The sequence below is a fragment of the Podarcis gaigeae genome, assembly GCF_964106915.1.
Source record: "Podarcis gaigeae genome assembly, chromosome: 7".
Classification (NCBI taxonomy): Eukaryota; Metazoa; Chordata; class Lepidosauria; order Squamata; family Lacertidae; genus Podarcis; species Podarcis gaigeae.
Window position 1 is genome coordinate 41,796,337 of NC_139683.1, and position 25,518 is coordinate 41,821,854.

A 25,518-nucleotide genomic window follows, 5' to 3' on the forward strand; every position below is an offset into this window, starting at 1 on the left:
GAAGGTTTCCCATCAGCTTGTGGAAACATTAAAGAACTTAATAGGATAATAGAATTTAACAGCTGTAAGAGATCCCCTGACCTAGCAGGTCAGCGGTAAAGCTCAGCCAGGAGGAAAGTGGGTAACAACACATCAAATAATTTCTGCCCGGTGTTCCAAGTTCCTAAATCAAATGGCAAGGACATTGTAAAGTTAACTATTCCTAATGCTTGTGAGAGCGCCAACTAGCAATTTGATTGTAGAGCGAGCACAGCACCTTAAAATGTTAACAGTACTTCATGTATGTTGTGTTATGTGGGGCCGGCTCACCCATAAGGCAGTGTGAGGCAGCTGCCTTGGGTGGTGGATGCCATAGAGGCAGCGCCCCTGTGAGCAACCCCACCCCCCACTTCACTGTTGCTGGAGCAGCAGTGCTGGCAGCAGCGCCAGCGGCCAGTGAGGTCTCGCAAGATCTCACTGAAAACTTGCAAGGTCTTGTGGAGCACATTAAATCTTATGAAATTTTGGCACGATATCAAGAGATCTTGTTGGAAGTCGTGGCCACTGCTTCACAAAAAGTGCCACATAAGCCAGGTACGGGAGGCTGTGGTGTCATAATTTGCACTCACAATGCTATTGGGGCGGTTGTATGCAATCCCACTTTCAATACTAGTTGCAACTGCAAAGCTTCTAGGCTGGTCATATTGCTTCACTTCCAGTCAGTGCTTATCCTGTAGCTTCCGGTTGAGATCCCATAATTTTTCATAATACAAATGTTTGGGGTTGTTTTGTCCTGCTTTCGTTGCACTATAGCCCCACTCCCCAACATCAGTAATGTGGTATTATCTGGGAAGCAGCACAGAACAATTAATAGAGCAGAATAAATCCATGCACTATTATTGTGTCAAAAACATGTTGCAGAATAAAATGCCAGACTGGAAGGGCCTGCAGTATCATTCTGAAGCCAGGCAGAGGAAATGCAGTGTTTTCATTCTACCCTCTGCCAGTTGGGGGGGGGGGGATGGTAGCTGTGAAGATGTACTACAGTCACCAGGGCTACAAATATGTGGCAAAAAAAGAGAAAGTAACAAGGTGGTGTGTTTTTTTAAAACAAACAAACACACACACAAAAACTGTGACCTGATTCAAATATTGCAACCCATCTCCACATAAAGGTCTGGCTGTTAAAAATGTTAATGCATGCTACATGATGGCTGCATACATGACCTGTAACATTTACAAGTTCCTTGCCACATGAATCATTTCATTTTGTATTCACATACTATCACACATTTTTGTTTGCCATTGACACAGAAAGTCTCTGCAGGATTGGAACCTATTTCAAGTAAACAACTTGTAAACATTACAGCCTTCCCTTAGAGCTGGCACAAGGCGTAACAAAACAGCATATAACTGCTACCATTATGTCTAAATTGACTGATAGTTACTGCTAAGTTCCAAGACAGAAAGGCACCAAAGAGTAGAATACAAGAACCAAGTAAATTAGAGTAAGTATGACAACACCAACCTCACTCATATTTCATTCAATTCTGTCAAAATGGTGGAGGGGACTTAGAGGCATGTTTTATTTTTGCATGTTCAGACCCAGAAACCTCCCCCCCTAAATAAATTCACACTTGACTCAAATTTTGGTTTTGGTTTTTGGCAGAATTTAGGCCACAACTTTATTGATTACATAAAGTGATTGGTTGCATAGGCTCTGGTCCGACTAGCTCCCTGCCATGCAGGTAGTGCTGACCCAGGGTTCCAGCATAGGTCAGCCAAGGGTGAACACCTGGATAAGCGAAAAGTCGGGAACAGACTATGTCTGCCACCCAGATGTCCCCCTGGACTCAGGTATGGGCACAACCCACCTCAGGGGTTGACCAGACCATTTGAATCCCTGGATTCCTTTAACGGAATACCCTTCACATAGGGATGGCGAGAGCGTTCTCCCATCCCTAGCACCTGAACCAGAGCCTATCTGCAACCTTACAAGTTGTGACGATTTGCTACGCGGCAGGCGAAACCCAAATGGCAACAGCCAATCAGCCAAGTGGGGAAAATTCCTGCCGTGCCCCTGTCCCAACAACAGAAGACAGACAATGGCATAGCAAGATCAAGCGCAACAAGCCCTAAAAGCAGGGAGAGGTGGGCGGATGTTCCGAATGTACGCGCCGAAAGAGGAAGCTCTTGGTCACATGCATGGGCATATATAGGCCCCTTAATCCATTTGGACTGTGCCCCATTGGCCAGATTAAACCCAGCATCGAGGGACCTACCAATCGGGTGTTGTGGCTGACCAATCTTACCCACCCACAACACAGGGGATTGGTTTCCAGGTCTCACCGCAACACGTGCCCTCTTTAAGGGATGACACGATTTCCCCCAGTCATCAATGCAGAGACATACAAAGCTTCAGATTTTCCAAAGCAAGGCTCAGCTTCAGTCCCAAGGTGAAATGGGCTTCTTTAAAGTGGTGCAGGGCGCAGCACACCCCAGTCAAAGCAGATTCCAAACCAAAATTTTTTTCCCTGTTCAAACCCCACATTTTATGAGATAATTTATTTCAGTTTTGTTTTGTTTTGTTTTTTGCTATGAGAATCATCACACTTATTCCACCATAGTTTACTCCATAGCATGTAGCTTCATAGCCCACAGTATGACAGTCAAAAATGAATTAGCAAACAAAATGCTCATAGTTTCTGCAGAGGTTTTTATATATTAGCTGCAGTGTAGCTAATTTCTCCCATGACAAAAGGATTTTTACTTGCTCAAATACATAAAGGAACTAACTACCCAATATCTGTAACAATTAGTGATTTTAAATTGCATAACTGGCAATTATAGTTTCTAAGGAGCCATCTGAGTCTACCATGTAAATATTGTATACAATCCATGTATTGTTTTATTTAACCATTGGACTAATTTGCAGTGGATGGGGATCGCATGTCAGAGAAAAAGATGATGCTCTCTTAATTATACACGAACAATGAATATTACAGTATTTACTTGAAGCAGCTTTATTTATGTGAATATTTGACAGATAGGACAATTCACTGGTCCGATTCAAGCCCTCTCTGGGCAAAATATGATTTTCAACTTGGCAGTCAGCCTTAGGACTAGGGACTTTTCACCGTTCTCCTCTCCCCCAGTAAACCACGGTTTCACATTCAATGTACATGGTCAAAAATCACATTTAGTGTAACTAGAGATTGAAAACGCGGTTTCAAATGGGTTTTATGTTAAAGGGAAACTAGTTAGTAGTGCAATGCATATAATGCAGAACCATGGGTGATGTTGTGATGGTGGGACAGGGAGATTGTTCCAGGAAAGGGAGGTAAGAAGTATTCATTCAGAAATGTTGATTTCAGTTTGAAAACCATCTATCAGCTGAGAGGCAGCACTACACTTGCATTGAGTCACTAACAGTCAATGCTACTTTAATGGATAACAATGTTAGGGGATTTTAAAAAGTTAATGACAGGTGTTTTCTTTTGGGACCACAGTGCATGGAGAGGGTTGTTTAATTCTTGGGCTTCCCATAGGCCAATGTGAGAACAGGATGTTTTACCAGATGGGTCACGGGCCTAATCCATCAGGTTCTTCTTATGTTCTTACTAAGCAGCTCATTGGATAAGGGAAGGGTCACTGGGAGCATGTGTGTTTTAATCCTTCCCCACTCTGCCATTTGCACAATCTGAAACATTCCACAGAGGCTACTTCTAGGTACTTTTATTTTCCCATCAGCAGGGGAATCGGTGAAATAGCTTGAAGGGGGGTGGGTTTAAATGCCCGCTCCCTCGGTGCCACTTCCCTAATCAAACTAGCACCCTCTCATACCTACACTGAGGTAAAGCAAAAGATGTGTAGGTAACTTACACACATTTAACTTGTGCTCATTCAGATTTACGCACTTGGCAAAAAAACTTTTTTAAAAGGGGGCAGAAAAGGGGCAGGTGTCCAGGGATAAAGACATTGGCAATCCCACCCGCCATTGAACCCAATATATTATTTTGGCTTCACGTGCTATCTCCGGAATGTAACCCCCACATAATTTGAGAGTCGCCTGTACTGAGTTTTTCTCAACTGTGACCAAAATGTAATTTTTTTAAAAAAAAATAGAACTTGTAATATACATAATGCTTTTTTCTAGACAAAAATTAATAACTAATATATATATTTCTAGGTTTTACAGTGGTTGGTGTGTATTTTTTAAGTAGTATGAAATGCGATTTATATCAATAACTGTTCTAACATCAGAAGCAGCTAGCATTACTGGAAGATTTAGAAAGACAGACAAAAGAGTTGCAACTAAAAATATATGAGAATGCAGTAAAGCAAAACATGTTCTAATCTTCTTCCAACATAGTCTCAGCCAAGCTCGTTCTCATATGCTCACAAAAGGCTGCCAATAATAAAAAAAGAAGACGAAAACTTGAGAGAAAACATGGAGGTGCCAGCTTCAAATGAATATTCAAATTTCGGGTGATGTATAGAAGAAAGCTTGAACCATTCCATTCTTCCCTCCTCTAAAAATAAATGTAACAGTACACTTGTTTTCAATTTCAAACCAAGTAGATTTGAATAAGATGGGAAGATGCTTTTTCCTTCATTGTTGTAAGAGGAGGGAAATTGCCCACAAGTGGTTGTGTTACCAAGCAGATATTAATATTTATTTCCTATTCTTCTGCCTTATCTAAAGCTGAAAAAACATACCAATATTCCCAACAAAATAATAATGCAGTCCTACACATATCTACTCAGAAGTAAGCCCCACTGAGTTGAATGGGGCTTACTCCCAGATAAGCGTGCTGAGGGCTGCAGCCTGGATGATACAAAATGCACCCATAGGAACAGAATGCAAATATAAACCTCTTAAAATATCTTATAAGCTCAATACTTTTTATTTGGGTGACACAAATCTATATACGCATTGACATAAATGGTCATGCACTGTCAACACACATACACCAAATAATCATCTAAATCACTCTGATCTCTAGAGCTTAACCTGCAAAATCAGAACACTTTTTCTCCAGCCACTCAGCTTGGCTCTTTTTAAAAGAGAAAGAGAAAGCAATCAGGGAGCTAAACTGTACTACAGTCAAACAGATGTATGCACCTGGGACCAACAAGAGGCTTTAAACAAACTATGTAGCTGTTCTGTAGAAGCTGCTAACAGCTTAATTAACAACATTCAAGTGCCCCTTTGGGAAAAATAATATGGATATATCTTTAAGATGACATGGTTACATTAAAAGAAACCAATGCAGCAGAACAATACTTCTGTAGCAGGAAAAAATAACAGTGGATTTTAAAATGAGCAAGATAGCAGATAACCTACATACTTGCTTCAAGTTTGAATCTTAGTGATGGACCTTTATTATAAATGGTAAAAAATTGTACTGGAAAGGGAGGCACTGCTGGGCATGAAAGTAGTGGTGTCATCCTTCCCTGACAATTGCTACCACAATGATATTGTTGGACTCCAGTTCCCACCATCCCCAATCACTGGCCATACTGGTTGGGGCTGATAGGAGCTGGAGCCCAACAACATCTGGAAGGAGCACCACACTCTAACACGATGTGTTTATCAATGGGGACTTCTGGCTGGATTATAGACCATGATTCACAGCAACTTGCATGCTGCCATTGGAATCCAAAGAACAACTTCTGGCAAACCACAGGTTAGGGGCATACTTAACTGGGATTTTTTCCCACTTGCTCCCCACACACCAAAAATATCAGACCCAGCCATGCCATTATCACAGTGCTCTACATTTCAAAAAAGGATTATTTTGTGTACAGCAGTGGTTCCCAATTAGCTTAAGTACTGTGAATCCCCTATTTTTCAAAAGCCAAGCCATGGACCCCCATTTCTGAAGGAATTGACTGACTGACTGACTGACTGACTGACTGATTGAAGTTATATGTCGCCTTATACCTTGAGGTCTCAGGGCAGTTCACAGAATAAAATCAAAATTTAAAACCACAAAATACACAATCAAAACAAAAACAACCCACCCACTCCCAAAAGCCCCACATTTTAAAAGGGCATATGATGTCAAGGCCTGGTTAAAAAGAAACGTTTTTGCCTGGCACCTAAAGGTGTATAATGAAAGCGTCAGGCAAACTTCCCTGGGGACAGCTTTCCACTGCAGAGGAGGTCTGTTTTCATGTTGCCACCCTCCGGACCTCTTGAGGAGGCGACACACAAAGAAGGGCCTGAGAAGATGATCTCAGGGTTCATATGGAAAGAGTCGGTCATTGAGGTATTGCAGTCCTGATCCGTTTAAGGCTTTATAGGTAAAAACCAGCACTTTGAATTGGACCCAGAAACTAACGGGTAGGCAGTGCAGTCGGACCAGGATCAGTGTAATATGCTCAAACCGTCTAGCTCTGGTGAGCAACCTGGCTGCTGAATTCTGCACTAGCTGAAGTTTCTGAACCGTCTTCAGAGATAGCCCTACATATAATGCATTGCAGTATTCTAACCTTGAGGTAACCAGAGCATAGACAACAGTAGTTAGGCTATCCCTGTCCAGATAAGGGCGTAGCTGGGACACCAGCTGAAGCTGATGGAAGGCCCTCTGGGATACTGAGGCCACCTGAGCCTTGAGCGACAGCAAAGGATCCAGGAGTACTCCCAAGCTATGTACTTGCTCCTTCAGAGGAAGTGTAACCCCATCAAGAGCAGGCAACCTCCCAGCCATCCGCCATTGACCCTCCTGTGCAAATTTCTACCCACGGACTTCTGATTCTTCTGCATGAGAGCCCCTAAAGCAAAAGGCAATAATTTTACAACCAAAGCTATACAACCAGACAAAACACAAAATGGGGAGCAGTTTCGCTCCTTCACAAACAACTTCTGAAGGGCCAAAGATTTGCTAGCCTTGGTTTACACACACACACACACACACACACACACACACTGTTGCGTATGGGTGCTTCACTTACTGTAGATTCTCATTTCCAGTTTATATATTATCAAAACTACTTCCTCTGCAAAATTTCCTCATTAAATGCAACACCTAGTGAATAATGTAAGCACCCAAATATTTCCCAGTCTCTCCTATAAAACAGAATTAATGAACTGCATCCTAGTAGGAAAGGAAACTGCTTAAATTATTGTTTCAGTAAATTTCTGATAAATATTACACTAAGTAATTAAAATTATTATTATTTATTAGAGCTATTTATATACAACTATATACTGAACTTTCTAAAAGGCGTACAATGTTGAGCGATTTAGAAGTGTTTCCAGATCCCTGAAGGCATAGGGAGCTTGGAACTTCTACATTTTAAGAAATCAGGGTTAAAATACAAATAAAGCAATGGAGTTCCATCCAGAATGATGAATGTGTTAGTTTGAATTCCCCATCTTTAATATCTTATAGGCAAGCATCTTTTGCAAACTGTAGGCGTTTCCTAGTATCCTGGAAATGGTAGAAAACTAAACTGACATCTTATTTGCAAAGAGAAATTTAATAACATGCTGTCAAAAAGATGGGCCTGAAGCATGAAACTTATTTTTATATGTCATGATTTCCAAATCCTTGCCAATAATTGTATCAGGATATTCTTATTTGTAAAACACACACATAAACACACATCTTGGTCATTATCCTCTACTTTAATAATTATTGCAATTGCAAAATATGGCAAATGAACCCAAACAATTACACAAAATTAAACCAGCACATAAGCACTCCAGTAAGACAACAACCAAAATACCTACCTCCATTTTCTTCTCCATTGCTATTGTTTGTTTCAGCCATTTCAGTACCATCCAACTCAGATTCACAACTTAAATCCAATGTCCCATCTGCTTGGCATGTAGAGTCTTCCTTCTGTATATGAAGAAACATGTGATGGTGTTGTTTGACACATTTCAAAAATGAATCTGCATCTTATTTCTGTAAATCTCTCTTACATAAGTAAAATATGATTGCTGACAATCTGAAAATCAGAAAGAACCGCTCTGCCAAGTCACAATGTATATTCATTTGGAAAGTTTATACATAAAAATGCTGATTACTTCACATCTTTGTGTGTAGGCAGCAGAAACAAGCTTGTTTAAAAATTCCAGCCACTGAAAATCCTCATATCCTTCTTAAGTTCCTCTTTTGCCATTGGCCATTGCCTGAATTCAACAACAACTTGGAAATCACAGGAAAGAAAAGCCTTGCCGAGACTGTAAACAAATCTAAATATAGCAAGAATGGATTTTTTAAAAAAATCCTACCTTTGAATTCTGTTACCTTGTATCAAAAAAGCACATATTTTTAATTCACAGAAAAAGCATGATGAATTCCATATTGATTGCTGCACGTCTATGTCCCATTGTATCAATTTCAGAATTTATAAATTTAAATTAAAAATTGTAAAGTAAACCTGCTCCATAAAACTCATTATCTTTCCCCCCTTTGCCCACACCCCTCTTTACTCTTTCACACACCAGTTATCAAATAAATGAATTTGATTAAGGATCTCAGAAAGGAATTCTATTCAGTCTGCATAAAGTCATTATTTGAACCATGGCTTTACAATCTCAGTTCCTTAGGAAGTGCAGGATTGTAAAATGTAATATGTGAAAGCTCCCTAAATACAACAATGGCAAATATTCTTCTTTTAAACGCAAGTCCAATATGTCTTAAGAACATCAATCATCCTTTTGAGGTTAGTGCATATAAAACAAAGTAAGTTTTCTAAGCTTTGAGAAGGTAGTATTTTAACCCAGCTAAGCACATAAGGAAGAGAGAAATTCAGGAACTCATATACTTTTGTTATCAGAACAGCCAGCATTTAACTGAAGCGTAAGTAGCTTTAAATGACATTTGAACAGAGCTAGAAAGAACTTTCAGATCTTTTCTTCATACAGCCTTCCTAAATTCAACTGGTTTACTTTTGCATTTCACTAAGATTTACATAAAATGGTCTTCATGGCTTTGGGTACTTTTATCGCTAAAAATGCAACTTACTTTGAGTGCGTAGAGTCCTGCCTTGCCAGGAATTTTGAAGAATGTCCCATCACCTACACGAGTGTTAGTATGAAGCATTGCATTCAGACAAGCTAATGGAGAAGTGCCACTGAAAAACAAAAATGGGGAAAAATAAAGCAGGCTGCAATGGACTGTTTCGTGTAACACTCTTCCCTCTTTTTATTTTTTTCTAAACCCATGCTTCCCTTAAAAAAACCAAAAAACCTCCCAACCCTGAAAACATCTACATTACAATAACAGGCCAGTTGAAACTTAATCATATGCATCTGTCCCTTCAGCTTCAGGCAAAAAGTCTGCAAATTATAATTATGCTATTTTCACGCAGTAAACAGCTCTACATTTAAAAAGAACTACAGTCCAAATATTTATGTGAAATTACTTTGCAAATAACACCATGAAGCCTCATTTTTAGAATGTTACAGACAATGTGGCTTTGCACATGAATGATCAAAACAGAACCAAGTTCAAGGGCAGCTGCATCCCATAGGATGGAAAAGCAACAAAAGAATAGCAAATACCCCAGGAAGAACACATTTAGCATTGCAAGTGTGAGCTATGAACAAGTATGAACAGCATTTCCTTAACACAGCCAATGCAAACATGCATGTCTTGTATGATTTAGACAACATTACAGTAATCTGAAGCTTTTTATGTGATGGGCAACTTTCCTAAGTACACTTGCTGGCAATAAGGTTCCTTTGATTTCAAGGGAATTTACTTCCAGATTAAGTGTTGAGGATCAATTGCTGCTCAAGAGACAGGCCAGTCTGACAAAGCTCTACAGTTCTATGATTCTATGTTTCTATGATCACATAGTATAAGACACAAATGAATCTTAAGGACATTTGTAAGTGCAGGAGAAGTCAAAAGATTTCCAGTCATGAAATCTGGACAAGAATATATAAGGAAGCATAATGCCCTGTATACTACTCGCCTCCCGAATATGTAGATAATTTGGGGAAAATATTTGTGGAAAGAGAACAATTAATTTGCAGCACTCCATTTCTATCCATTATGACTGTAGTCATTCACATTTAATTAAACATAGGATTTCAACTGTTTTTCTTCATGTAAGTTCTAATTAAATAATGCAAATACCAATATATAATGAATGCAGTTAAATCAAGGTAATAGTTTCATTCAATAAACAGACATGTCAATTACAAGTCTTTTTGTCATTTTGAATCATTGTTGTGTACTGATAAAGTGTTAATCAGAACTCAATATTGCTGTTAGACAATATTGTTCAACGGGCTTGTACACACTGCTTCTTCTATTGAGTTAAAATAGAATTACTGCTGCTTAATTTAATAAAATTAGCTAATGGTTGGTTGTTTTGCATAATGTGTTTTTAATAGGTATTTTGGTTTCTGAGCTGCTTTGTACGTCCTTTTCAATCCAAAAGGCAGGATATGTCTTTTTAATAAACACATGAATAAATAAAATACTGTTTATTCAAACATGCATGAGCGAGTGTTAAGACAGATAATTTTATCAGGAATCACTACAAAGCAATTTCTGTGATCCCCAGCTTTTTAGTTATCATATTTGTACCTTGCATTTCCTTCAAAAATCTTAGCTTGGCATACACAGACTATTATCTGATTCCATCTTTGCAACCATTCTGGGAGACGGTTAGCCTGAGAGATGGAGACTGGTCCAAGGTTACCCAACGAGTTTCAAGGTAAGTGGGTATTAGAGCCTAGGTCTCCCCAGCCTAAGTTCAACATTCCTTGCATTTATGATTATTTATTGATTCACAGCATTCATGGTGTGCAACTCAGTGGAACATATATTTCTTTTGGCAAGCATATGCAATTTCCATTATAGACCACTGAACTCCTCATGCAAGATATTATGTGAAACATCTTTAAAATTCATTTGTAACAAATAAATTTGGCTTTTCAAGGGGAAAAACACTTGAAGAACATGTCTGACCTCAAATAACCCTTGAATAATATCTATGAACTCAAATAACACTAGTTATCAAATCAGATTATTAATGTAGAATCCATAAGAAAGATGCACTAACATGCTCATTGTTTAAGGGTAGCAAAACTCAGAATAACACATGACTTCCTTCAGAATGTTCTTCATGGAGTATCTGACATGCAATTATATGTAGTATTTAGCAGCCCTATATATACTCTCTCCCGCTCTCCGTTCCCTCTCTCATACATATATAATCTCAAAGGGAGCTGGTAGTCATGAAGTCAGATTCTTGGAAATGAATCAAATGCTGTCATAGTACAAGTGAAATTGAATGAAATATATAGTTTTGATTGTCTCAAAAGCATTGAAGATTGCATTTTTCCTTCATGAAGGGGAAGGCTGTCAAAGGCTACTAGTCGTGATGGCTCCAGAATCAGAGACAATATGCCTGCAAATACCACTTGCTGGGAAGAATACGGGGATAAAGTGCTGTGTTGCTTCCCATCCTTCATTGTGAGAACAGAATGATTGACTAGATGGGCCTTTGCTCTGATCCAGAAAGGTTCGTTATTTTGGCTTTTCATGTAGATCTATCCCAAGGGTGAAGAATTTGTTACTGAACTCCATAATCCACATCCACCATCATCCATGTTTAGACACAGGTGGCGTCCACAGAGCCACAGAGCCTAGGGCTTGCTGATCAGAAGGTCAGCGGTTTGAATCTCCACCACGGGGTGAGCTCCCGTTGCTCGGTCCCTGCTCCTGCCAACCTAGCAGTTCAAAAGCATCTCAAAGTGCAAGTAGATAAATAGGTACCACTCCGGTGGGAAGGTAAACTGAGTTTCCGTGCGCTGCTCTGGTTCACCAGAAGTGGCTTAGTCATGCTGGCCACGTGACACAGAAGCTGTACGCCGGCTCCCTCGGCCAATAAAGCGAGATGAGCGTCGCAACCCCAGAGTCGGCCACGACTGTTAGCTGATGATTTGGTATTGACACTACAGGAGCCAGAATCTAGTACCAAAAGAGTACTGGAATCAATTCAAGAATTTGGACAAGTAGCAGGATTTAAGTTGAATAAGATGAAAACCAAAGTTCTAGAGAAAAATTTAACAGTGATGGAGAGAGAAAGGTTCCAGAAGGAGACAGGGTTAACACTGGTTAAGAAAGTGAAATACCTAGGGGTTAACATGACTGCCAAGAATGTGAATCTGTTTAAGGATAACTATGAAAAATGTTGGATGGAAGTGAAAAAGGATTTAGAAATATGGTCAAACCTGAAGCTATCATTGCTAGGCCGAATTGCTGCGATAAAGATGAATGTATTTGCAAGGATGTTGTTTCTGTTTCAAACACTGCAAATATTAGATAAAATGGAGTGTTTCAAGAAGTGGCAGAGAGATATCTCTAGATTTGTCTGGCAGGGCAAGAAACCTCGAATAAAATTTAAGATATTAACTGACGCTAAGGAAAGAGGTGGATTTGCCCTGCCAGACTTAAAACTTTATTATGAATCAGCCGCTTTTTGCTGGCTGAGAGAATGGATGCTTCTTGAAAACACTGATGTGTTGGATTTAGAAGGTTTCAATAATGTTTTTGGGTTGCATGCATATTTGTGGTATGATAAGTTCAAAGCACACAAAGCGTTTAAAAACCATATTGTCAGAAAAGCACTGTTTAATGTTTGGATAAGATATAAGGATTTGCTTGAGAATAAAACCCCAAGGTGGCTGTCACCAATGGAAGCGAAGGCTCAGAAAAAGCTCAATATGGAGGCTAAATGGCCAAAATATTGGGAAATTTTGGAACAAGAGGGAGACAGATTAAAACTGCAGAGTTTTGAAAAATTAAAAAATAGAGTGCGAGATTGGCTTCACTATTATCAGATAATGGAGGCATATAATTTGAATAAAAAAATTGGCTTCCAGGTGGAAAAATCAAAATTGGAAACAGAACTGTTAGACTCCAAAACTAATAATTTGTCAAGAATGTATAACTTGCTGTTGAAATGGAATACTCAGGATGAAACGGTGAAATCTGCTATGATTAAATGGGCACAAGATGTTGGACACAACATTATGATGGCTGACTGGGAACAGTTATGGACCACAGGTATGAAGTTCACGGCATGTAATGCCTTAAGAGAGAATATAATGAAAATGATATGCAGGTGGTACATGACACCAGTCAAGCTTGCGAAAATTTATCACTTGCCTGATAATAAATGTTGGAAATGTAAAGAGACTGAAGGTACATTCTTTCACCTTTGGTGGACATGCCCAAGGATTAAGGCTTTCTGGGAGATGATCTATAACGAAATGAAAAAGGTACTCAAATATACCTTTCTGAAGAAACCAGAGGCCTTTCTCCTGGGCATGGTCGGCCAATTGGTGCCAAAGAAGGACAGAACTTTCTTTATGTATGCTACAACAGCAGCAAGAATACTTATTGCAAAGCATTGGAAGACACAAGAACTACCCACCCTGGAAGAATGGCAGATCAAGGTGATGGACTATATGGAACTGGCAGAAATGACTGGCAGAATCCGAGACCAGGGAGAAGAGATGGTGGAGGAAGATTGGAAGAAATTTAAAGACTATTTACAAAAGTATTGTATGATTAATGAATGTTAGAATAATGTCGGAATGAATTTGTGTGATTTTAGCAAAAATGTAACAAAGATTTAAGAAAAATAGACTGTTAATTGGTGAAAAGAGGGAAAGTAAATTTATATTAATATCAAGATAAATTCTCAGGACAAAAATTTGAAAAGAGGGAAAGGATTTGCTGAAATGGATAATTGACTTAGAATACAAGAAAGGGAGGTGTGAGGAGGTCGGGGAAGTAAGCTAATGAAAGGAAAGTAATGAGAAGATTTGTTGTATTTTTTTTTCTTGATTCTTCTTTTTGCTTAATGGATTTTAATTTTTTGTTTTTTTCTATTGATTTTTCTTTTTTGTATTTTATCTTTTCTTGTTTAAAAGGATGTTTTCTTGATTTCTCTTTTTGTACTTCTAAAACTTTAATAAATATCTTATAAAAAAAAACAGAGTCGGCCACGACTGGGCCTAATGGTCAGGGGTCCCTTTTACCTTTATCCCAAGGGTGAAGAATTTGTTACTGAACTCCATCATCCACAGCCACCATCATCCATGTTTGGGGATGGTGAGAATCGTAGTCATGGGCCACAGGTTCCTCATCCCTGCTCTTTCCAGAAGCTCCATGTTGCCATAATCTCTTTGGACAGTATATGAACCCATTTCCCTGCTTCATCTTTCTATTGCTTTAGCACTGCTTTCCCATTTTTCCACTGAGATCATTAAACAGACCCCAACTTGAGTTTAATAAGCAGTTTGGAACAGCAGCTGCAGGAAGATGTCTGGACTGCATTACCACCCTTACTAGATTAATAGTTAAAAGATATATTTTTCTGGTCAGACGAAACAAAGCAAAGTGAATGGACATAGTAATATATGTCTCATTGGTACCAATATGCTCATCTATCAAAAATTAGAAATTAATATAAAATTATGAACAGAAAACAAGTCTGCAATCTTTCACAATCGTTAACTTGATATGATGACTTAAGAACTATGCATTTTCTTCTCCATATAAATGATATCTTGCAATATCCATATAAATGATATCTTTATTACCATCAGAAGGAAGAGCTCTAGTAGGAACTATTACAAAGCTTTCAGAGCATGTGCAAAGCAAAATCTAAAAGTGTAAAGAGCAACACAAATCCAAAGAGTTGAGGATGCTCTGCCATGGCAAACAACACTACCTAAAAACCAAAGGGGTGAACCAAGTGCTTGTTTTCATGAGCAGCTGTTGATTAAGGCTGCCAAAGCTGAGAGCTGGAGAGAGCATTTCCTGTGGTGCTCCTGGTCTTTGGATTGACCTCCCCAAGGAGATCTACCTATAGAGCTTGGTAGTATCATTTAGATGCCAGGCAAAACATTTCTGTTTCCCCAGGTTTTAGAATCAGCTCCTGTGAGCATTCTTTAAGAGCAGTCTGATTTCATCACCTATTTAAAATTGGCTGTTGCTGTTTTAAGTTTATTGTTTTTAATTTGCCATGTTAGTTGTAAGCTTTGTACAGCCATACCTTGGTTGCCGAACACTTGGAACCCGTACGTTTCAGCTCCCGAACGATCAAAAACCAGGAGTGTTTCGGTTTTCAAACAATTTTCAGAAGCCGAACATCCAGCGCAGCATCCATGGCTTCTGATTGGCTGCAGGAGCTTCCTGCAACCAATGAGAAGTCGTGTTTGGTTTCCGAATGTTTTGGAAGTCAAATGGACTTCCGGAACGGATTATGTTCGACTTACAAAGCATGACTGTACAGTGGTACCTGGGGTTAAGAACTTAATTCATTCTGGAGGTCCGTTCTTAACCTAAACTGTTCTTAACCTGAAGCACCACTTTAGCTAATGGGGACTCCTGCCACACAATTTCTGTTCTCATCCTGAAGCAAAGTTCTTAACCCGAGGTATTATTTCTGGGTTAGCGGAGTCTGTAACCTGAAGCGTGTGTAACCCAAGGTTACCACTGTATTAGTAGTAGTATTACTATTAATTACTACTATCACCACCACTACTACATTTTGTTTCTTACTCCTATGTTAACTTCCCTGGGAAAAGAAATATATGTGAAAGCATGGTATATGAATTATGTAAACAAATAAGGAAAGAATGAATTCCATATAAGAAAATATCACCACCCCCTCTTTTCAATGCAGCCACTATGCTCCTCAAAGATCCTCTCTGGAGTGCGGATGACTATCCTGAAGAATGTGGGATGTGCTGTGGAAGCTGCTGAGGGAGTGGGGGATCAGCTCGAATAAGATGACGGCATATTCCATGAGCAATGTCTCAGCCTATATTTGGCAAATTTCCCCCTCCCCCAGCACACACACACACAGCGCCTATATATTTCTACTGCATAGTTCTGCAGAAAAATACTGTTTAGCACACTTCACTGCATTTATCAAATCCATTATCCAATGCCAGGTGACCCACAAATATTTTTAAGGACTTCTACCAGAACTGTGTAAATGTATTGTTCACACACACAAAAATTAAAACAAAAATGCATCCAAGAAGCTATTAATACAAACTTACTTTCTATAATGAAGAACAGTTGCCAGAACCCCACCAGATGCAAAACATGGAAGAAAACAAAACAAAAAACAAAAATCTAGTTAGACAATATTTCAGAATTCCTCCCTAATTCTAAATAAGCCATCAACGTATCTGCTGCAATCATGTATTTCTCAAAACCTATTTTAATTCTGAACTCTCTTCCTTTTAGATGGTCTGCATGCCGGGTTCCTACAAATAAATGCACTATTTGTTTCAAGCTTTTGTTCATGCTCCCTTGCAGGGAAAAAAGCCTTTAGCATCTGGTGCCTTTGAGCTCCCTCTGCTGGGCTGTGCAGCAGGAGCTGATTAAGGTAATCAAAGCAGAGCAGGGCGGGAACCAGGCTTCCTGAATTGAGTTACACTGCATTTTTTTTAAAAAAAAAGAACTGAAGGAAAGGAAATCAGTACAAACAGAACTTATTTATATGGGTTCCACAATGAAAAACACTGTAAGGAAATCAGGACAGAATTTTGTTCAAAGGTGCAGTAGTACTTTTAATTACAGCATCCTTCTTTATCCTAATGGGCGCTTAGCGGTGTACCCAACACCTTGTTTTAAACATTATCAGCAGATTAAAGTCTTCTACAACTGCACTGAATACACAGCTTTCCAGAAATGGCACTGTCCTGTGCAATAAAAATAATGCTCCACAGCTCTCTGTACACAAGAGATCACTTACAGGGCTTAGAGTACAATCCTAAACACATGCTAATGACACAAAGAACACAGTGGGACTCACTCCCAAGTAAATATGCATAGGATTGTTCTCTAAGAACAGCTCGAGGTTGACAAAATCACTGAATGCTTATCATTTTCTAACAAAGGCATCAAGTTACATACGATGCAAAAAGAAGGGCTTTCAAGTTCTTTTAAAATAAAATTAATGTTAAAATCTATTGAAACTAAAATATTTTTATAATCCTAAAAATTCCTGAGAATTACAGTTTTACTAGTTGGTCAGGAAGGACTATGTATAGCAGCAGGAGGAAAGGCTGTGTGCACACCTGTAGACACAAAAATATATGCTGATTGTGTTAGTATTACAATTACGATTAAAATGTAAAAGAAAGGGGTCGTCTGGGATGGTTCTGCCAGCCACCAGAAATCTTTCAGGGCTGATCTATGCTCACAACTGAAGGAGGGGGTAGTTCACACCATAGCAAATATTCTGTAAGATAATTGTAAGCAGGAAGACACTGTACTCCATACAGTGTTTGGATTCCTTATTATTATTATTTTAAAATATGTGTGGTTATTTACAGTTTGTATGGGTCAAAAATCATCACAGTAAATGATATTTAAACAAAGCAGGGACTGTATAAGCTACCTGGTTTTTTTGAAAATCCCTAGCAAGGCATAATTCCAATTGGCTTTCTGAATAATAGTGCTTTCGCATTTGTGGCTATACAGCACCTCCATACAACAATAACCTCTATCTACAGAGCGATCGTAAATGGAGTTGGGGGGACTGGCATGGCAGATGTGCTACTATTGAAACTCCTGCTGCCTCACAATCAGGGCAGAAGGGGGTGGTGAATTTTGCCAAGGGCATAAGAAGAGACCTGCTGGACTAGACCAAAGGCGCTTCTAAAGTCGGAATGGCCGCTTGACAGGGAACACATTAGCACCCCCTCTTACATGGAGCCTTTTGGTCCATTAGGTGGGTGGCAGCGCTTCGTTATTTAAGGTCAGGCTGCCTGCCTCCCACGGCTTATTTGGAGCTTTGCACAGGCAGCCCTTGTCCCTTGCCTCAGTTTCAGCCTGGGATTAGTTGGTTACTTTTTTTGGAGTCAAACTGGAATTTTTGGTTGAACCCATGACTAGCTTTTCAGAGAGCTTTTACCTCTGGTGGGTAATATATCTTGAATGTTGGGAAATGATGTCACAATTATTTCTACCTTGCTATTTTGTGAGTTTCTCAAGGAAGTTCCACAATGAAATGTTTGGGCTCTATGCCTATCTGAATGTGACTCCACATCCTTATCCAAACCTGGAGGATATTAACTCTCCACATGGACAGAGATCATTAACTTCACTGAGCCATGCATTTAAAATATGTTTTGATGTGCTCTGATGTGCCACGGCTCAAATTAAACAATCTTTTTTGGATGGGGTGGAATACTTTAAAAAAAATAGAAACAGAAGTATTTTGAATAATGAATAGTTAAATTGCTTTTGGGAGAGAAGAAAACTATGCAAGTGGAAGCAAGTTTTCATCTTTTTAAAAGTTTTGTGTCTTTGGTTTTTTGGGCAACAGATGGATTAAAAAAACTTATGTCATACGGTGCAGCTTAATTTCTAAACAAGAGGTATGGAATCAATCTTGTCTGAAAATCATACTTGGGCCCTCTTTCATGAAAACTTGGGCCCTCTTTCATGAAAACTCTTTACCTGTCCATAGAAGTGCAGAGAATAATTCATTGGGGGGGGGGGTAGAAAGGAGGAGACAATGGCACTCTGTAACATGTGTAATGGCACACTTTCCTAAATAAGTGCTCTTGCGATGAAAACAGCAAAGTGAAAAATTGCAGCCTACCAAACCAAAATGTTACCAGCCACCACTGCAGCAAACTATTGTTTGTTTTGATGGGACCTCCAAATCATCTGAACTGAACCAGTGCAATCTCTACTGTGAAAACTGCACTAACAATGCTCTTTAATGATCTGGATTTAATAGTAGCAAGTACACGGTCAGTTGTAAGCTAATTTACATAATGCTAATTTATCAAGGTGGATTTAGGGCAGCACAACCAGTTCTGCAGCACTGAGTGCCGAGCCTAGAGGGCACCACATGGCTTTGCAACCATGAAATAGTGAAGGGAGCAAAACAGAAAGTGAGAGGCAGAGCAGCACTGAATTTTGGCCTCCTACAAATCGCCACTGAAATTTGAAGGATCAAAGTCCAGCCCTGCTAACTTACGCTGGGAGGCAGAGTATATGCTTTAGAAATAAATAAGTAAAAATGTGGTTTTGGAGAAATGCCCATTTTAAAAATATTTAAAACATCCATTCTATTCACCTCTCTCATTCTCTGTTTGGGAAGATCCAAGTGATAATTTCCACAAAATGCTATTTGCGTTTGGCATAGTTTCCAGAAACAGCACTATAAAAGATATGGCAGCCCTTTTTTTGCCAGAAGGTAAAAACAGAACAAGGGAAAATAAATGACTATTGTTGAGATGAGCACAGAGAACCCTTTGACAACATAAACTCTTGGCAGTCAAAAGTGTTGCTATTATACATAGCATGAAAAAAAAACCAGTAAAGAATGCTTTACAGTGGCCATTTGAAAATTAAATGAGGTTTTATAGAACGATAAAGTTGAAAAGTCCCCAAAGGCTAATGCTTTGCTAGCAAAACAGTAAAAGGCACTGTTTGTCCTGCTGAAGTAGCTTCCAAGTATCTTTTCTTGCTTTTTTAATAATAAGCAAAATTAGAAATTACTTTCCTAAGCAATGCTTAAAAATCATCCGTGCTACTATCATTTCAAAGGCTCCATTTTTAATTGCATAACCAGTTTCTGCACAGAATGTTTAGAATACCAAAAGTTACTGCACTGCAATCCCACTGTACCAGAGGTATTTTTGTGAAATGCTTTTGTTCACATTACCGGTTAAAAAAGCAGCAGCAGCAAAGCTGTGGAAAATGGGTAACAGCACTTGTCTGTATCAGCAACTTTTCATAATAAGCACCAGTAGAGTAAACTGTAATAGGGAGCATTTAATCTTTTACATAAAACCACAAAAAGATTGTGCAAATGTACCCAACTGCAAATGCACCCTTATTTTATCTCTTCTTACCTTTTTCTCAGAAAACCTTAGACTGAGCTAAGGGAAGCCCCGCCAGCATTGCCAACCCAGCAAAACATTTTGTTACCTAGAGCCCAAATGCCTCGCCAAATGATGTCTAGAAAGCCTCATTGCACCATTCAGGCACCACATCACCTCTCCCTCCTCATGGTGCTGACTAAATCAGGTTGACTCATCCTCCTGTATGACAGGGTCAGCCCCACAGAACAAATTCTGGCCCACTTCATACACAACTCAAAGCCAAAACCATGCTTTGTGTGACCATGCAAACATGCAGGTTTTCGGAAATAAGATTATGGCTGCTTTGCTCCTCCTCCAGTCCTGTTGCTTCCACACTGCTGTGAGTCAAGCCATGGTTTGGCTTAGCATTGTGTCCTAACCCAGGCACCTCCCCCAGACAAACCATGGGAGGTAAGCCATAGAACAAACCTTTGTTTGGAGCAAGATAAACCATGAGCCTGGATCCTTGTGTAATGTGAAGGCAAACAGCTGTGATCTTCTCTCTAGGAACCCATATCTTTGCCCATCCACACAAAGCCATGGTTTGGTTTAGCATTACATACAAATCAGGTCTCTGTCTCCCAAAAAATTTCAATGCTCACCAACTGCAGAAAAATAAACTGAAGATAGTCACCAAAACTAGGGATGATTCCTGCATTGTCTTTATAGTAATCACTTCTGCCTCCTCTTGATCTTTGCCACAGGCCCACAGACACATTTTGCCCTCATCTTCCAATCTCAGCTCTAATCTCCTGGTCCCCTGACAAAGCTGAGACTGCTCTCTGAATCTCTTCTATATTGTAACGGAACCAGCTGATGGCATGGTGAGAAGCAAGATCAGCTGTTCCTTCCTGTCATTTCAGCTGTATGTAGCCCCTCATATAATGATGGAGAAAGTACCTTAGAGAAATATACCTAGAAGGGATATATTGTACATTGGCTTTTTTTTCCTTTTAAGTGTTGATATATTGAATCTGCCTGTAATGAAGTCACTCTGCTTGCACAGCCTAGCCTGTTATTAGTATGCTGTACTGTATGGATTAAAATCAGATAAGGCATTTAACATTTTCCTAACATCAGAAGAAAACATGCCAAGATAAATTTCCTCAACCTTTCATCATTCTGAATCCTATTAGTTAAGATAAGTGCTTTACCTGGTGAAACAGCATTTTGATCTAGAAGGTTACTCTACCGATTTCAAACCCAAACGTTTTGAAAGCCCAAATGCAGGAGATGAAATCAAGCCGATTTCCCACCCCCTTTTGCTACATTGCTCAGCTTTGCAGCCCATGAGAAAACAGCTGTTCAGTTCTACCTTAGGTTTACAAAATTTCTTTTTCTTCAACCTCCCCAACCCCCAGGAAAATCTCTCTCTTTGAGAAATATAAAGTGTTTCTTTTGTCTGGAGTATTTGGAGTCTATGGGGAAGGACTCAGTGGCACAGGATGTGCTCTGTATGCAAAAGGTCCAGGTTTAATTCCTAACATCTCTAGGAATGCCTGGCAAAGACCCCTGTTTGAAGTTCTGGAGATCTGCTTGCCAGTCAGCACAGTGGTAATGGTCAACTAGAGAGACCAATGGTCAGCCTTTGTACAGGGCACATCCCTATGTTGCTATGTTGAGAGACTTGTGTGGCTGTGCCCCTACTGTTTCATTTTTTAAACACCATGTAAACGTCTTAGGGCTTTCAAAGATCAGAAAACCTTGGATTCATTTCAGGAGGGTTGAATCAGTGTTTTTAGCCAAATTTTCTGTTTACCCAGGCATATAATCCACAATGCTTTCCAGTTTAATCTACACACCTTGCCACACCCTATTCAGCTATGCTCATGTCACTGGGTGCTTCACTGACTTGTGAGCCCGTTCATTAGTTCACACCGAAAGCAGCTGGCCATTCTTTACATGAACCAAAAATATTCAGGCAGCACAAATACTTCCTGAGATGAACCCAAACTTGTAATACTACAGAAAGATATTTTAAGCAACACCTCATCCCCCCAAAAACCCCTTAAAACTCATCACACGGTCTCATTGAGTTAAATGAAGCTGACAGGACTGCAGCCCTGGGTATCCAGTGTTCATCATACTCAAGAGTTGAAATTTAAGTAACTTAAATGGGACTCACCTGAGCAGGAGTTAGTTGACTATCACCTTAATGATCCATTTACAAGGCAGAACCTTTGTCGTTCTACACACATAAAAATGCAAGAATGCTGTCACGCTGCACTTTGCTTGACCACAGACAGGTGGCACTGGAAACTACAGAGTGACAAGACCTGGTGGATGGGCAGCCCAGGTGAGTCCCAGAGGGAAAGCCATAACAGGCTGCAGCTGCCTGCCCCATCACCTCCACTGGCTTCTCAGGCTGCCAGCCCTGGGGCTACTGCCTCCAGGAGCCAGATCCCCAGGCTGGCTCCTCCCTGCCCTTCTCCTTTACACTTCCCCATGGGTAAGGGAAGGAGGAGGAGGATAATAATAAGAGGCTTTGGGTGAACTCTAAGGGAGGGAAGTAATTTTGGCAAGAGGGCTGGATGGGTGGTGTGGGCGAGCAAAGGAAACAGGAGTAGCAGCCCCAAGGAGTAAAATATAACAATACATTAACACCAATAGCTATGTTTCAGCACAATGAGAAAGATTTGATTTACTGTAGCATCTTAAAGACTCATTTGTTACAAGGTTATGACATGATAATACAGGAACATATATTTTCGGATAGCTATATGAACAAGGCCCCTGAAGTTCAACTCAGATGAATAGTATGCATGTACTGTATATGAAAGTATGATATCTAATTCATATTCCAGTTCAACAAGTTTTGTTTGACTTATCAGCAGCAGATATATTACAGTGTCTTTTAAACTTAATGCAATGACCTTAATAATATCTTCCCCATCCAACGCTCAAACACTCCAATAAGCAGTAAGCATAATAAGCTATATAGTGAATTATTGTTTCTAAGGCACATGAAGTTTGAAGCAGCTATGAGTGTAGAATCAATGACTTGTATCATCCAGTTACAGATAGGTAGCCGTGTTGGTCTGCCATAGTCAAAACAAAAAAATTCCTTCCAGTAGCACCTTAAAGACCAACTAAGTTAGTTCTTGGTATGAGCTTTCGTGTGCATGTTTTAATTTTTGCCTATTGGACTAACCCCTTTTTTCCCCAAGTACTTTTTAAAATTAAAAGTTCAAACTAAAATAATGCAACAGGTATGTCAAACTGTTCGCTGTACATGCAAGATGGAGATTTCTACACAGTTCATCTAAAAATTACTTGCTTCCAATAATATCCTACACAGAATTAAGGAAAATTGTTCTCAGCAAGTTACAGCAATGCTTTCCCGCTCCAGAATAAGCAAAGAGAAGCTAAAGCAATTTGATCTCACAGCAAGAAAGAAAACCAGCTGTAAAATTCAGGGAGTAATATGAATATCCCCAGTAGCAAGCTTTAAATATAACAAGCATTTAAAGTGTCTCATTTACGCTGAAAGTTGGAAGTGCATATGATCCATATCAATATCATTTTGCTGAGCAGTTCTGCATCCATTTTTAAAGTTAATTCTGTAAAGGAAGGCTTTCAACCTCTAAACCCTTAAAAATGAGCTAAATTCTGTTCCTTTTAGCTCTTAATTTTCTTTAAAAAAATTTGGGGATCATGTTTATATATTTAAAATACCACAGTTTATCCACACTAATCAGTTTTACTGTTGATTGATCTACAGATTAAGAAAATCAATTTGAAGTTTATTTTAATTAATAAATATTGTTATAATACCTAAAAGCAGGCCCGGCCCAACCATAAGGCAGGGTGAAGCCCTTGAGAAGGCCCAGCTGCCCTGCCACCTCTACCACAGGAGAAGCGGGGCTGGTGGAGAAATGGTGCCAGTGGAAAAGCAGCACTGGCGTTGGCGCCAGTTTCCAGCAAGATCTCATGAGATATCATGAGGTTTCAGTGAGAGCTTGTTGGAAATCAGTGAGATCTCACAGGAAGGAAAACAGGGCTAATGCTAGCACCGCTTCTCCTAAGTAGCAAAGGGAGTGCAGTGGTGGCAGTGGCTGGGCAGCACAGTACTTCCCATTTCACCTCAAGCAGTGAAACGAGACGCAATGCCCTTGCTTAAAAGATTGTCTCACCTCTTATATACTCACCGTGCTCTGCAGGACAGCATTTCATAAGGAGGACCATTCCATATAACAGGGGTCACCAATGTGGCACCTGCAGACAACAGTGTGTCCACCACTGGCTCTTACGTTGCCCATAAAACTTCTGTAAATATAATCTCAAAAATCTACAATGCACTGTTTCTTCTCGCTGTTTGCTCTCCCTACTCAGTTCCTGTTTCCAGTGGCTTAGCCTCTCCTACATGGTACACAACCCTCTGAAACATGTCCACATTTCACTGGATTCCACAATTGGTCACCCACCCTGCTTTCTATTATGAACCAAGGAGAGATGCAAAGAGCTTCTCTTTCTGATTGTGGCAGTGGCTGGTGTAGCTGCCTTATTTACCATTTGTTGGGAGCACTAATGCTGGGCGGGGGATGCCTGCACCATTTTGTGCTCCCATCTCTCTTTCTGTTCTTTTAGGTGTTGCAGCCATTTTGTTTTATTTTGTGACTGGTACCCATGTGCCCACTGGCTAAAAAAGTCTGGTGACCTTTGCTGTACAATTAAGGAACTGGGCATTTTGTGGGGGGACCCCTGACATTTGGAACTGTCTCCCATTTCATATCTTGCCCCCCCCATCCTGCACCTCACGACAACACCCCCTCCCATTGCTTCAGAACTATCTCAATGGTGGTGAAGTCAAGATCCAACCCAGTGTTTATCTACATTTCCATTCACTGCATTAAATGTTAGGATTTGGTAGGGTTTTGGTATCTTTTAAAATTATATCTGTTATCTTACTAGGCTACTTTTAAGGTCACATCTTCACAATGCAGTGTTATTCATATGTGTATGTGTTTGTGTGTGTCCTATACATTTACTTAGGGTGGTATTCAATGCTAGTGTTACGCAGAGTAGACCTATCAAAATCATTGGCCATGATTAAATTAGGTCTAGGACTCCTTGTCCTGAAATCTGGTCAAGAAAAGAAAAGAAATCTGCTGGGGCAGCATTGCAAATATTCCCACAATTTTATTAGTCCCACAACTGGGGTATGTTTTGTTTTCATGCTACACCACTTCTCTATATATTTGTAGATTTGAAAAGCACATTAAAATAAAAACAAGGCCTTTCCATCTTGTACATAATATTGTTGAAAGTTAACTGCTCTGGGATTATTGATTTGTGTGTTTTTTAAAAAGAAATTAAAAGAACATATGAACATGAGAAGACCCTACTGCATCAGACAGGCCCATGCCAAGCTTGTCTGAGGCCTGGAGAGAGTATTGTTCACGAGATGCAGCACCGCAGCACCACCACTTAATCTGATCAAACTCTGCACACTAGTATGCAATAACGCAGGTCCAGATTTTACTATCAAAGCCTTGCAATACATACAGACAAGCATGGCATATCACCCATTAAGTCCCTGGTCAGCTGGGAAGCATGGGGCATTCTTAGCATGACAGCATAAATCCAGCAGGCCCCCTGACAGCACCCCCCAGCCAACTTAGTCCTCCAATGCCTGGGGCAAGTGTACC

General features: G+C 39.8%; 1 protein-coding gene across 4 annotated transcripts in view; it reads right to left on the minus strand.

Moving 5' to 3' along the window:
* Positions 1 to 25,518, minus strand: part of ASXL3 (ASXL transcriptional regulator 3) — a 101,734-nt gene that overhangs the window by 39,987 nt on the left and 36,229 nt on the right. For all 4 annotated transcript variants that reach the window (XM_083747511.1, XM_083747512.1, XM_083747514.1 and 1 more), the window contains 2 exons: positions 8,964 to 9,072; positions 7,721 to 7,832 (listed from right to left, as the gene is read on the minus strand). In XM_083747511.1, coding sequence (XP_083603637.1) covers positions 7,721 to 7,832; positions 8,964 to 9,072 — 221 coding nt within the window. The remainder of the gene's footprint in view (positions 1 to 7,720; positions 7,833 to 8,963; positions 9,073 to 25,518) is intronic.